Genomic DNA, 15,863 nt, shown 5'->3' with positions numbered 1-15,863 from the left:
GTGGTGGTGAGAACGTCGGGGGAAGGGTCCGCGATATAAATTTGGCTTAGGTTATAAGTCCAGGCACCGGTGGCCGCGAGGAGCGGACGGAATAGTCACACTTTCTCCTGTATTACTTGTCGCAGTCTTGAAGTCTATGATGGCGTAGGGCTTCGAAGGTCCGTAAGGAGAGGCGGCTGTAGAGCGACTTGACCTTGCAAAGCAGGAGGCCGTGGCCGCGAACTGCGGTTAAGATCCTTATAGTGGCATCATGAGTGAAAGGAAGCCGCGCTCAGGAGGCGTTGTCTGCAGAGTTCATCATAGCTCTGACGAAGGTCAGCGACTTCGACGATCATTTGAGGGTTTTTTGATAGGAGCATTTCAAACGTATTTTCTTCGATGCCCTTCAAGATATCACGGATCTTATAGGATTCTATTATTTCTGCATTGACGCGCTCGCAAAGGCCGATGACGTCTAATATGTAATTGGTAAAGTGCTGATCAACCTATTTGGAATGTTTGCAAAGGTGCTCCTCAGCGCGAAGCTTTCGCACGGGAGAGCGAAGGAAACCTTTCATGAAGCTTCTCCAAAGTCTGACCAGGTGCGAAGGTGAGATTCGAGGTTTTGGAACCACGCTTTTGCGATGCTCGCGAGGCCGCAGACCGCGTTCTTCAATTTGTGAGTAACGTCCCATTTGTTGTGAGCACCCACTAGTTTGTAGGATGATAGCGAATCTTCGACGTCATTTTCAGCGGAGCTCATGGAAATGACAGAATCCCGTTGATTCAGCGAGCCGGAACATAGAAGGCCGCGCAAGTCCGGCAGTCGTGTCTGGCTTTCGTCATCAGACATGATGAGCCGTCACTTCTGACTGCAGTGTTCCAAGGTTGGCGAAAGCCTGGCAACTTTCGCCAAATACGTAACACGGTTTAATCACGGAGACACAAGGACAAACAGGCAGGTGCGTCGGTCGAGCGTCAAACACCGAGCGAGCGATCTCTATCCTCGCGCGAGGCGTTGACGATGCGCATGTTTTCACTACGTAACCCTATCTATGTAAGCATACGGGGTCACCTCGGCAGTTTTTTTTTTTTTTTTTTAACTGTTGGATTATCTGTTGTATTGCTATTGCCTTGCAACTCGAACCCGACTGCTGCATTGAAACATGAATTTACTGCGCTCGTGCCAGCGGGAAGTTGCTTTTTGTCCACTTTCGTTTGCCTGTACACTTACAAACGAGAACAATACATAATTCTCCGTATGCATTCCATGCTTCATTAGCTGTTGGTTTCGTATTGTTGTGGCTAACAAAAATGGCGCCCATAGCTCGTACGCTCATACTTACTCTTTCACTTGTTGTTGAAAAGGTTTATGCTTAGGAATTTTTGCCATAAAATATCGGCGCATGTAGAAAATAGACATACAACATTTCGCATGCTGCTTGCCCCTTGTGCCCTGTGCTTTGAGCGCGGGGAGTCTAATGATTGCCAGCAGGATAATTCATTCTCCCAGCTCGAGGTCGCGCGTTCAATTTCTGGCCGCGGCAACCGCATTTTAATGGAAGCAAAATGAAAGAACGCCAGTGAAACTTAAGACCACGTTAAAGAACACCGTTTGCTCAAAGTAACCCGAAGTCCCCATTTGGCATATTCTCATACCAAACCCCAGTGCTCCTCTGTGATGTTAACTTTCTCGGAAGTTTAGGCTATGGCAGACGAAGATCTTTAATGTAATTTACAGGGCTGACGCCAGGACAATCATTTTATTATAAAAACAGTTCTGTAAAAGTGCGAATTCCAATTTACGCTTAAGTGAGAAGATCAGCTCAGTAAAGGATTCTGTAACTACCGCTGACGCAAAACATTTGCTGGAGGTCGTAGGGAAGCCTATGGCCTTCTACTCGGTGACGTTATATGAACGCTTACGGCAGCGGTTGTTTCGAAAACGCTACTGTTCGTAAGATTTCCCATGACAAATTGTCTTCGTTGTTTCGCAGCCGTTTTGTTCCCGCCTCGATAATAGAACTTTGCTGAAGCACTGGTCATAATTTTGATCACTGCTAACCGAACAAAGTTCTACTCACGAAATCCTTTTAGCATATAACGTAATGATGTATCTTGTCATTAAAACAAAAGTGATTGGACTGGAGGAATAGAGGGTGGATAGTAGTCCGTTGGCAGGCAAGATGCTGCGATACTGCTGAAATTCTAGCCAAGTTAAACAGAGAGCACTGTACCATATTCCAGAATGGGTCGCTGTCCCGGCGCTCATGCTGCTGTTTTCGTGTGTACTCGATGTTCTGCATGGAGAAATCTTCAAGCCTGCGGCAATACTCCGCTTGGTTGTCGCAGTAACCCGAGAAGAGATTCGTCCAGTGCTGTTCCATTCGTTCACGCGTAAGGTGAGCCTCCAACGTCCCGGCTGCATATGCTTGCAACTCGTCAGGCACACGCTCATTGCTCTCTACCTGGAGGTACGACCACCTGGAAGGTAAAAGGAAACGTGAATGTGTTCCCCTGGTAACACACCACAGATAGCTTAAAGCATTCATAGCTGAGTTCGTGTCTGCGTTTTTACATTAGTCACACATGTTCAAGTCAAGAAAGCTTTGCCATCTTTAAGTAATCATATTCTAATTATCCCAAAAGGAATACTGCTATATTGAACCTTATTAGCTCTGTGTGTCAGAGTAGTTTTTACGGTAAGGAGATTTACGTGGGGAAAATATCTCGACTCACCATTTTGGGTGCTGACAAAATTGCGCCCGAGTATTTCTGTCCGGATCAATTTTGACAACCTGTGCTTGTTTAACGTGCACGTAAATCTATGTCCACGGGGATATTTCTTTTTTTTTTTTCATTTCACCCCCATCGCTATGCTTCTACCGCGGCAGCGGTTCTAGCCTAGGTGGTGGTGTCCTCAAGAAAACTACTATATAGTAATCTAGACGCCGAGTACATGTGCTTTCTTTCGCAAATTTTGGTGACGAAAATGCATGATCGGGCATCTTATGGGGTCCCTGACTCACTACTTCCTAAGCCAAAATAAAAGAAATCCTCCTTATATACCAGCCCAAGGAACAACACCTTCAAACGTGGCTACACACGGTACCAAAGTAGGGATACAGCTTCGAGAAGATAAAGGCCCGATAAAGGCTTCGAGCGGAGGATGAGCTTCATCGCAACGAAGTGGAAAAGCATCTTGTCTCCAGGGGACGCAAGGGGCTAGGGTAACGTGGAAAGAGCGACAGGGCTCTCGCGGTTTTCGATTTATTGCGGGAAGATAAGCGAAGCGTGCACTCTTGTTGGAAGGTGATAGAGCTGAGTTCATACAAATGGTTGCTTGGAAAGCGAGAGCGCACCAGCAGTACAGCCTAATTATTATACACTGTGATCATTTTCAAGTTTTACGGAATATTCAAAAATAGCCTGTTGCAGATAACACAGCTCCCATCCTTTAGCTCCATTATCCAAAGAGACCGACATCACTTACAGGAGAAATGGGAAAAACATATTAAACTGATTAACAACAGTCTGCTAATTATCTTTTGAATCAATTACTTCACTGCGCATATTGGAATATACGAATTGCAGCCGGTGAGTTGATTAAGCCGCGTCCACTTTGAATGACTTTGCAAAATAACGCCAGCTTGGAGATATGCGCTATCTAACCTGCCGTAAGCATGCGCTATTGTTGCACTTACTTTTTTTAACAAAACCCTCTTTTATGCATTGCAGCGCAAAAGTAACAGGAATGCGCACGTATTTGCTTCCACACATTGGGAAATTATCCCTCAAAACTGGTATCATTCTCACACGTCTTCCAAGCTCACCGGCTACAATTCGTAGATTGCAATACGTGCCGCAATGTAATTATTAGGTTAATTAGGTGAATATGCGTTTTGGTTTCTCGTGCTAGTAATGTCCCCCTCTTTCAATAATCCAACACGAGGACCAGAATTATGTTATCTAGAGCCGGCCAACGAAAAAAAAAATTGATAAAAGCTTACCAATGATCGCGTCATATATATATATATATATATATATCTTGTAACGAAGAAGAGTAGCCGCCTGCGCCACAGCACCATCGCCACCGGCATGAGCTCGTGGTTGCTGTCTTTCGCCGAACGCTTGTGACAGCTACCCGTTCGCGCCCGTTGCTAATAAATCTCTTAGCAAGTGGTGGAGGTGCTGGGTTTCGACCACGCTGGAACTTCGGAGTCGCACTCTACCCCCCATCATGCCCAACGATGCACGCACTCCTCCAGCTCCTCCGACGGCGCCGGCCACCTTGGTTTGTGCCGGTGCCTTGCGTCAGCGAGATCCCCCTATCTTCTCCGGCACAGATGACAAAGACGTTGAAGATTGGATCTCGTCCTATGAGCGAGTGAGTGCCCATAACCAGTGGGACGACGTTACCAAGTTGAGAAACGTCGCATTTTATCTTACGGACGCTGCGAAACTATGGTTTCTAAACCATGAAGCCGACCTCACTTCGTGGTTGGTCTTCAAGACCAACTTTACCCAAGTTTTCGGTCGGCCTGCAGTAAGAAAGCTTCGTGCAGAACAACGTTTGCGCACATTATCCCAAGAGGCCGGAGAAAACTTCACGAGCTACATTGAGCACATTGTCGACCTGTGCAAACGGGTGAATGCGTCGATGTCAGAGGAGGAGAAGATAAAACATATAATGAAGGGTATTCAGGACGACGCATTTCAAATGTTATTATCGAAGAGTCCTCACACTGTCGCTGAAGTGATAGAATTGTGCCAGAGTTACGACGAGTTGCGCAGGCAACGGCTTCACACCCGACGTCCCACCCCACCCGCCGACTCTCTATCAAGCCTTGGAGTCGACGACAACCATGCTGCTCTCTTCGTAAAAATCCAGAAATTCGTTCGCGCAGAGGTCGCCCGCCAGCTATCTTTGATATCTTCTGTCCAGGAACCACCCCCTGCTTTGCATCCTACGATCCGCGACTTCATTCAAGAACAAGTCTCTCAAGCCGTTCCTCCAGCCGTTGAGCAGACACCAGTCACGGCTCCTCTCACTTACGCTGAAGCAGTTTCCCGATCTCGTCCACAAACGCCCCTGCCGCCCTCTATGCATCGACCACCGACATTTTTGCCGCCATCTATGCCGCTTCACGACCGCCGGCATTTTCCTCCTATGCCGCTTCCTGACCGACAGCATTTTGCGAATCCTCAACCGCGACTCGGACCTTACCCCCACCAGTGGCGCACCTTCGATGACCCCCCAATATGTTTTGCTTGCGGTAATGCTGGTCACGTGGCGCGCCATTGTCGTCGTGGCATGCTTCCTCTTCAGAACATCCGGCGAGCGCCACCTTTCCCCGCTCCGTTTTCCTCTTCGCCTTCCAGCCTTCCTACCTCTTCCTTTTCCCCTGACCGCCCAACCGCCTCTACTCGCCGCTCACCATCTCCCCGTCGTCGCTCGCTTTCTCCGATGCGGCGTCGTCCCGTGTCCACCGAGCAGGAAAACTGATGGCCGCAGTTCCCGAGGCACGAACTGCGTCCACGTCGCAATGCCCAAGTCCTCGTCCCTCTCCAGCCAACGTCATTGAAGTCTCTGTCGAAGGAATCGCCGTCCTGGCACTTGTAGATACAGGAGCCGCCGTATCCGTAATTTCCGCCGAACTCTGCCGCACACTACGAAAGGTTTTGACGCCTCTCTCCGACTTCTCCCTTCGAACCGCGAACGCTCAAAATATAACGCCTCTCGCTGCCTGTACTGCTCGCGTCTTCATTCAAGGTCTACTGTATACCGTCGAATTCGTCGTGCTGCCCACTTGTTCCCATGACATCATATTAGGCTGGGACTTCCTTGCAAATAATAACGCCGTTATTGACTGTTGTCACGCCGAACTCGAACTTTCTGCACTTCCCGACGTCGAGCCTATCGAAAACGACCCTTCCAGTGTTAAACTGTTTGTGTCCGAAGACAATTCCGTCCCTCCACGCTCTTCCCTGCTTGTGCCTGTGTCATGCGCCGCTATTTCTGATGCCACTGTTCTCTTTACGCCCTCTGAGCTGTTCATTCGCCGCCGATGTTCTCCACTGCCCTTTGCTCTCCTTACTCTTCGCAATGGCGTCACGAAAATGGTCGTCGACAATCCCACAGCCTGCCCTTTAGCTTTATCTCATGGTGAATGCCTAGGCCTTGTTCAACCGGTCGACACCTTTCGCATCTTTGACACTCCTGCCGTTTCTACTTCTGCGGGCCTTGGCGCACTTACTTGTGACTCTGCGATTGATCAGTCACTCCTCGACGCTTTCCACTGCTCCATCGACGATGGCACGTCATCTTCAGAACGAAGCCAGCTTATTGCTCTCCTGCAGAGGTTCAGCGCTTCTTTCGACAGCCATGCTTCCGGTTTGGGCCGCACATCGATCGTTTTTCACCAGATAGATACCGGCAGTCATGCACCTTTACGGCAGCGCCCTTACCGAGTATCCGCCTCTGAGCGCCGTGTCATTGACCACCAGGTTGCTGACATGCTCAAGCGTGGCGTTGTGCAGCCTTCCAACAGTCCCTGGGCATCACCGGTCGTCCTCGTTAAGAAAATGGATGACTCTATTCGATTCTGCGTCGACTACCGACGTCTGAACAAGATAACGCGCAAGGACGTTTACCCGTTACCGCGCATCGACGACGCCCTCGACTGTTTGCAGGGAGCTGAGTTCTTTTCTTCGATGGATTTACGTTCCGGATACTGGCAAGTCCCCTTGGCACCATCTGATCGACCTAAAACAGCATTTGTAACACCTGATGGATTGTACGAATTCATCGTAATGCCTTTCGGCCTGTGCAACGCCCCAGCCACTTTTGAGAGAATGATGGATAATATCTTACGCGGCCTCAAATGGAACGCATGTTTATGCTACCTGGATGACGTAGTTGTCTTTTCTGCTGATTTCCGAACCCATCTCAGCCGTCTCGAGCAAGTTCTCAAATGCCTCACTGACGCGGGACTTCAACTTAACTTAAAAAAATGTCGTTTCGGCGCCCGGAAGCTCACTATTCTTGGCCATGTTGTATCACGAGACGGCGTCCTTCCGGATCCAGCCAAGCTCCGCGCTGTCACCGACTTTCCGCAACCAAAGAAATTAAAGGAGCTTCAAAGTTTCCTTGGTTTATGCTCATACTTCCGACGTTTCATTCGAAATTTCGCTTCCATAAGTGCACCCCTGACAGCCCTTCTAAGTGGCGACAAAGAACTTTCCGCTTGGTCACCCGCCTGTGATGACGCCTTCACGAAATTACGCCACCTGCTAACCTCGCCACCTATCCACAATACTGCGACCCAAGCAACTACTGGTTTTTCCCCTTACTTTCTCCTTTACGGACGAGAACCTTCTACTACTCTCGATACCATTCTGTCATATACACCTGACGCCTCCGAAAGTACTCCGCTATCTGAAGCTGCTCGTCATGCCGAGGAATGCCGCCAGCTTGCCCGCTCTTTTTCCACCGAGGACCAGTGGCAGCAGCAATCCCGTCAACCTGCCGGCCGTTCTGCACCAACTTTTTTGCCTGGCTCTCTCGTATGGCTTCGGGTACTCGCTACTACACCCGGCCTCTCCTCAAAACTTGTCGCAAAGTACCTAGGACCCCACCGCGTTCTCGAGCAAACGTCCTCCGTCAATTACATCGTAGAGCCCCTCACGCCATCGACGGACCTACGCCATCGCGGCCGCGAACTTGTCCACGTCTCTCGCATTAAGCCGTACTACGACCCAATAGTAGTCTCTTCGCCTTAAGCTGCCAGGATGGCGCCTTTTTCTGCGGAGGGCGATTGTAACGAAGAAGAGTAGCCGCCTGCGCCACAGCACCATCGCCACTGGCATGAGCTCGTGGTTGCTGTCTTTCGCCGAACGCTTGTGACAGCTACCCGTTCGCGCCTGTTGCTAATAAATCTCTTAGCAAGATATATATATATATATATATATATATATATATATATATATATATAAGTGAAGCTTACAGTCACAGGCTCCGGTAGAGAAATAGTTCATGGAATAAAAGGACGTAGGATGGATACTGTGATTTTATGGACATATCGGCCGGGGTCCGGCATTCAGGAAGAATGATATATATATAAATATAGACATACATATATATAAATATTGTAAGGAAGATGAGGAACGTGCGCGCAGTCAGCAGCATCGGCAGCATCAAGCGCGCAGCAGAGGCTCGAGCTCGGGGACTGTGCTCGGTGCATCGTAGAACCGGCGGTCGCTACGAACCCCAATAAACCTCCTTTATAAGTGGTGGAGCCGTGCAGGGTAACGTTCCATTCTACCATCCTGGAACTCCGTTCTCGGACGCTACCCTCTGCCATGCCGGACGCCGACCAGCAGGCTCTCCCATCGCCACCCGTCCCTTGCGCTGGCACCGTTCGCCAGCGGGAGCCTCCCATCTTCAGCGGAACCGACGACAACGACGTTGAAGAGTGGCTGTCGTCCTACGAACGGGTGAGCGTTCACAACAAATGGATTGACTCGGACAAGCTGGCTTACGTGTCATTCTACCTCGCGGGCGTGGCCAGTCTCTGGTGCAGAAATCATGAAAGGGATATCCGAACGTGGTCGGCGCTCAAGACATCGATAACAGAAGTATTTGACCGACCCGCCGTCAGGAAACTCCGAGGCGAGCAGCGTTTGCGTACACGCGCACAGGACACGGGTGAGATATTCACCAGCTATATAGAAGACGTTCTCGATTTGTGCAGGCGCGTGAACGCTGCCATGACGGAAGCGGAAAAGATCAAGCACGTCATGAAGGGAATCGACGATGACGCGTTCCAAATGCTTCTGGCCAAGGACCCGCGCACTGTTGGCGACGTCACCAGCTTGTGCCAGAGCTATGATGAATTGTTTAAGCAGCGAGCTCTGACAAGGCGACATCCCACCTCAAATGCGGCATCACTCTGCAGCCTTACCACCGGCCCAGAACAAGCCTCCCTGATAACGCAAATCAAGGATTTCGTCCGCGAAGAAGTCGCACGACAGCTATCTCTAGTGTCCGTCACTCAGGAGTCTGCCAGCATTTTGCCGTCTCATATCCGTAACGTGATCCATGAAGAGGTCGCGGAAGCGCTGCCGGCTGTTCACCAGCAGGATGTCGTGGCTACACCAGTCACTTATGCGACGGTTGCTGCAATGGCCCCTCGCAGTGTGCCCGTGCGTCGCTTCCAGCAGCCTGTGCACCGCCTTCCACCTACCGTCCCCTGGACCACCACTGCCGTCGCTAACCCGTGGCGTACGCCGGACAATCGCCCTATATGCTTCGCACGTAGGTGTCCCGGTCATGTCGCAAGGTTCTGCCGCCGCCGCTCGCAGGCGTTCGATGACGATCGCCGAGCGCCCAATGTGCCGCCTGATTCAAATGCGCCTGACGGACCTTTCGACCCATCACCAGCTCGCTCCCAGACTGATCGCCGTCCTCGCTTCGAACGCCTCCGGTCACCCTCCCCACGTCGTCGATCGCTTTCCCCTATGCGTCGACGACCCGTCTCTAACGAAGAAGGCAACTAGACGACGCAGTTCCTGAGGCAAGAACTGCGCAAGTGTCGACATGCCGAAGTTCTCCTCCTTTACCTGCCAATGTCATTGATGTGCTTATCGAAGATGTCGCTACAGTCGCCTTAGTCGATACCGGTGCCGCTATTTCAGTTATGGATGCCAGGTTTTGCCGTTCGCTTCGTAAAGTGACGACGTCTCTGTCTGGATTGTCGCTCCGAACGGCGAGTGCTCAACCCATTCACCCTACCGCTGCTTGTACTGCCCGTGTGATCATACAGGACGTTTTGTACACGATTGAATTCATAGTTCTTTCATCGTGCTCACACGCCGTTATTCTAGGATGGGATTTTCTGTCACGCCACAATGCCATCATCAATTGCGCTCGGGCTTAGATTGAACTTTTCCACCTTGGTGACCTGGCCTCGGTCGATGCTCATCCTGCCGCTAAAATTGTCGTGAAAGAAGGCAGCTGTATCCCCCCGTGCTCGTCAGCATTCGTACCAGTCTTCTGTAGTACCCTATCCGATGGGACGGTCTTCTTCATGCCCTCTTATCACTTTCTTACCCGAAAAGCGCTTCCTTTGCCCTTTGCAGCTCTTGACCTTGCCGCCGGTGTGAGCACGATTGAGTGAGTGAGTGAATAAACTTTTATTTGGTTCAGCAAAGCGCGATAAAACGCGCACCCGGCTAATCCCACGACGGGACTGACAGATGTAGTCTGCCGGCCCGATCGCGGGCGCGCTGGACGGCCAGGATTTGATCCTCAAAGACAGGACTTCGCAGGAGCGCGTCCCACTCTTCCTTGGTGAACGTCGGGCCCAGCGACCCGAACACGATGCCCATTTACAATCATCTTTCATCGCCGCTATCACTGCTCCGCCGAGAATGCCTTGGTTACGTCGAGTCGGTCGATTCAACACGAATTGTCTCCGTCCTCGACGAAGTGTCTTCTACTGCCGCCCATGAACCGAGTGCCCTCTCCGTACCATACTCAACATCGACTGGTGTGTTCAGCCCATTCATCTCCGAAGATCTGACGCCTTCGCAGCGATCTCAACTTGTCGCAATCCTTCAGCACTTCCGCCTTTCTTTCGACAATGCCCAAACCTCTCTTGGCCGTGCATCGACAGTCAAGCATTACATCGACACTGGCACTCACTCACCACTGCGACAAAGACCATATCGCGTGTCCGCTACGGAACGTCGCGTCATTGCAGACCAGGTCGATGACATGCTCCGTCGAGGCGTCATTCAACTTTCCCAAAGCCCATGGGCCTCTGTGGTGGTCCTCGTCACAAAGAAAGACGGTTCCATCCGCTTCTGTGTTGACTTTCGGCGGTTAAACACGATCCCGCTGAAGGACGTCTACCCATTACCACGCATCGATGATGCTCTGGACTTTTTGCAGGGTGCCGAGTTCTTTTCTTCGCTGGATTTGCGGTCAGGCTACTGGCAGGTTCCGATGGCAGAGGCCGATCGCCCGAAAACTGCCTTTGTTACACCCGACGGCTTGTATGAATTCACCGTCATGCCTTTCGGACTTTGCATCGCACCTGCTACGTTCGAAAGAATGATGAATAATGTTCTGCGTGGCCTCAAATGGAAAATATGTCTTTGCTATCTTGACGACATTGTGGTGTTCGCCCCTGATTTCCCAACACACCTGCTCCGCCTCCAGCACGTACTCACTTGCTTGACCAACGCCGGGTTGCAACTTAACTTGAAGAAGTGTAGATTTGCTGTTCGTCAGCTAACAATTTTAGGCCATGTCGTGGCGCTAGAGATCTCTCATCATGGTCTCCAGAGTGTGACGATGCCTTCACAACCTTGCGCAGTCTTCTCGCGACGCCACCCATTCTTCGCCATTTTGACCCACAAGCGCCAACCGAAATCCATACCGATGCAAACGGTGTAGGCCTTGGCACTGTGTTGGCACAGCATCAACCTGGCCACCCAGAATACGTCGTCGCATACGCGAGTCGCATGTTAACCAAGGCGGAGACTAATTACAGCGTTACAGAAAAGGAGTGTTTGGCCATTGTGTGGGCGCATGGCAAGTTTCGCCCATATTTATACGGCCGATCTTTTGACGTAGTGACCGACCACCACGCACTATGTTGCCTGGCGACGCTCAAAGATCCATCGGGCCGCCTTGCCCGCTGGGCATTGCGAATCCAAGAATACGACATTCGCGTGATGTACCGTGCCGGGCGAAAGTACTCCGACGCTGACGCGCTATCCCGATCACAGAATCAGGCTATTAGGATAATTACATTTAGCCCATATAACAACAACGCCTCATATCTTTTACGAACTAATCACATTCTTAGTCACATAACTCGTTAAATATTGTCACGTGGTAGTGACGTTAAAGAATACAGTAGCAGTACTGTGAAAGACAAAACTAGCTTTTATTGGGCGAACCTCTGCCCACAAAACAGGCTACACTTAAAGCCCTACGATAGCGGCGAACACAGTCGGCGATCGTCGAAAATCTGATCAGCGGGTCAAGCGCGTCGGCTTTTAAACTGCAGTCGTCGAATGTTCCAGACTAATCGTTCGGACCCGCTTGCCTTCCACAAAGTTCTACACCATTAGCGTCACGCGATGAAATCAGATAACACAGGGTTCGGCGACAACAGACAGCCGGATAGAAGCATCGATAACTTTCCAGAAACTTCGGATACATACAGGCGCATCCCGCGCTGTGCGATTACATTTGTTAGGCGGCGAAACGTGGTCGCCCGATAAAGGTAAGTACACGCGTCTATATAGTCTAGGTACCTTTTTGTTCCGTGAAATCAATTACACACGATGCGACAGCTTGTTACCACAATCTTCTCTATTAAATACTAATGTTACCAGGTTTGCAATAAATAGGAACTTCATTTTACCTAAAATACATACTAATTATGGCAAACAGAGCGTCCATTTTTCATCTGTCGCATTCTGCAACACACTACCATTATACATAAAAACACTTAAAATTCACGAATTCAAGAAACAACTAAAAGATTACATTCTGTCGAATACTGATGCCTAGTCCATACTCGCAACCATTCTTTCAGGGTGCCTTCATTTCATTTTCAATGCCATACAGCTACATTTCTGTTTCCGCCTCACATATACATTCGAGTTAACTAATTCTACTGTGTTCGTAACGTCATCTACGCAGTTACTTTATCAGTTGTCAACGAGATTGTGTTACAGTGCTCTTTTTCATGACATTTATGCATATGTAATTCTTCAACCATGGTATTCATACTAAAACCTGTAATTTTTCTATGTTAACAATTTGTTGAAAACTGCTGCACTTTTGTTTCATTACGTTTACATTGTAAAGGAGGTCCCATTGCAGTCTTTGACTCCGGGACCTCCTCCTGAATATTAACAACTTGTAATTATTCTAATGATCTCAATAAAAACCGATTCTGATTCGGATTCTGTGGGCGCTTGGCAAGTTTCGCCCATATTTATACGGCCGATCTTTTGACGTAGTGACCGACCGCCACGCACTATGTTGGCTGTCGACGCTCAAAGATCCATCGGGCCGCCTTGCCCGCTGGGCATTGCGAATCCAAGAATACGACATCCGCGTTATGTACCGTGCCGGGCGAAAGTACTCCGACGCTGACGCGCTATCCCGATCACCGCTTCCCCCGAAGGCCAGTCACGACTCCCCCTGCGAGTGCACATTATCCTCTCTGGACGTTGACACTATCGCTTCTGCACAGCGTAATGATCCCTGGACTGCATCTCTGCTCGACCTTCTCTCGGATGCGTCGAAAGTTCCAGCGTCACGTACGCTTCGGCGCAAGTGCCTCATTTTGCGATTTGCGACCAGCTACTGTATCGACGCAACTATGCCCCAGAGGGGCGCACCTGGTTACTCGTCATTCCGAGAATCTTGCGAGCAGAGCTCTGCTCTTGTTCCACGTCGAACCTTAGTGTGGCCATGCGGGAGTCTTCAAGACCTACGAAAGACTTCGCCACCGCTATTACTGGCGGGGAATGTATAATTTCGTTCGAAAGTTCGTCCGCTCTTGTCATGAGTGCCAACGCCGGAAAGCGCCACCGCACAATACCGCCGGTGAACTCCAGCCTTTACAATGCCCATCCCGACCCTTTCATCGCGTGGGCATAGATCTCTACGGGCCGCTTCCGTTGACTCCTGCCGGGAACAGGTGGATAATCGTTGCGGTAGACCACTTAACCCGTTATTCGGAGACTGCTGCTCTACCAAATGCTACAGCGCAGGAGGTCGCCAATTTCCTACTTCGTCGTTGTCTCCTTCGTCATGGAGGTCCACGTGAACTTTTAAGCGATCGAGGCCGCGCCTTCTTATCTGAAGTCATCGAACAACTGCTTGCTGAATGCGCTATTGTTCATCGTAAATGCACTGCTTATCATCCACAGACTAACGGTACCACGGAACGCTTTAATCGAACTCTTGGTGACATGCTCGCCATGTATGTCTCACCTGATCACTCTAATTGGGACTTAGTTCTTCCGTTTGTTACCTACGCCTACAACACCGCGACTCAGGCCGCTACCGGATTCTCACCCTTTTACCTTCTTTCCGGCCGTCATCCTTCGCACACCATGGACAGCATTTTGCCCTACCGGCCGGACCCTTCTGAATGCCTGCCGATCTCGGAAGCCGCCAGACAAGCAGAGGAATGTCGCCAGCTTGCCCGCCGATTCACCTCGGACGACCAGAACCGCCAAAAAGCCGTTCACGATGCCCAGAACTCGACTCCCACTTTTCTCCCGGGCGCTATGGTCTGGTTGTTAGTGCCACACCACACGCCTGGGCTCGCTTCAAAACTCCTTCCGAAGTACTACGGTCCATACCGCATTCTCGAGAGAACATCACCCGTTAATTATCTGGTTGAGCCGCTAACGCCGCCGTCCGACATGCGACGTCGTAACCGCGAAGTCGTTCACGTTCAGCGTCTCAAGCCGTATCACAATTCTACCCTCCTTCCAGAAAAGTAATTCGCCAGAATGGCTCCTTTATTTCCGCGGGGCCATTGTAAGGAAGATGAGGAACGTGTGCGCAGTCAGCAGCATCGGCAGCATCAAGCGCGCAGCAGAGGCTCGAGCTCGGGGACTGTGCTCGGTGCATCGTAGAACCGGCGGTCGCTACGAACCCCAATAAACCTCCTATATAATATATATATATATATATATATTCTACTATAATGTAAGTTTCACGATTAATAGTCTGAAAAGTTAAGAAATACGGGAAAATAGCCCGAACACTCACCCGCTCTCCTTTATGTCGTCTCGAAAAGTCGCCCACGCGACCGGTACCCGCGATGGGTCGGCGCTAAAGTCGGCCGCCTGCAATTCGCCGTCATGTATGATAACTTTCTGGGTGTCCATTTCCAGTGTCGCCCAGGCCGATTTGGTGCGGGCGTCTTGCGTCACAGCCAGTGTAGACAGTGCGCATATCAACAGTTGAATGATGCTCCCGTGCTGAGAGCTTTGATACATCCTGAATCTGCATGGAACAGGTAACCATGTTGCCATAAAGCGAAGCCGGTAGTCTCTCGGTGGCCGGCATCATTTGTGTCCGTCGGTGAACACAATATTATTATCATAGCGAATGGCTCATAGCTCCCAAGTTAAGCAAAAATGGAGGGGTTCATTGGCCTCGTACGGTAGAGGCTACAAACACTCAGTAAAGTGAAGCGAACAGTGCATACACTCAGCGAAATGACGCTTACAACGTATAGAACAGCGTACGTTCCAAGAAAAGAACAAGCTCAAAGCAAGCACCTGTAATCAGCAACAATGGATCATAATGCGTAAGCCACGAAAAATGCAATGGTTCATGCCCTCGTAAGCAATGACTCATACCGTCGTAAGTAAGCAAATAATGCAATGACTCATTCCCGTAAGGCAGAGAGTACAAGTGCACAGCAATGTGAAGCGAACAGTGCATACATTCATTGAAATCAACCCTACAACCGAAAAAACAGCATATGGTTCAAGAAACACAAAACAATCTCGAAAAAAGCATTCAAATAACCAATAAAATATTGCATATCCCACTATGGAGTTTTAGTGGCGGTTTTGCAACGGCTTCGCTGGACATCCACTTTTGCAGGACCGCGTTGGCGAACCAATTATTTTGTTTACTCCTAACCAAACATAAAACGTCGCTAATTTCAGGACGTACAAAATGAACCAGACGGGATAGCGCCAAACCTATTTTATTGACTGAAATAGTTGTGCAAAGCATAACACCGAGCTCAAGGACTGACAGCAGAATTACTAGTATTGCAAATTTGGAGTGGTGCATGTGTTGGTGGACGCCTAGCCAACACATG

General features: G+C 50.0%; 1 protein-coding gene across 1 annotated transcript in view; it reads right to left on the bottom strand.

Annotated features, from left to right (window-relative positions):
• Nucleotides 1-15,024, bottom strand: part of LOC129385852 (putative phospholipase B-like 2) — a 97,121-nt gene extending 82,097 nt beyond the window's left edge. Inside the window, exons 1-2 of the mRNA XM_055073011.2 lie at nt 14,795-15,024; nt 2,217-2,463 (exon numbers count right to left, since the gene is read on the bottom strand). Coding sequence (XP_054928986.2) covers nt 2,217-2,463; nt 14,795-15,024 — 477 coding nt within the window. The remainder of the gene's footprint in view (nt 1-2,216; nt 2,464-14,794) is intronic.
• Nucleotides 15,025-15,863: the final 839 nt, after the last annotated feature.

Source organism: Dermacentor andersoni, chromosome 7 (genome assembly GCF_023375885.2).
Source record: "Dermacentor andersoni chromosome 7, qqDerAnde1_hic_scaffold, whole genome shotgun sequence".
Lineage (NCBI taxonomy): Eukaryota > Metazoa > Arthropoda > Arachnida > Ixodida > Ixodidae > Dermacentor > Dermacentor andersoni.
Note: the sequence above shows the minus strand (reverse complement) of the source record. Positions and strands in the feature narration are given on the sequence as shown.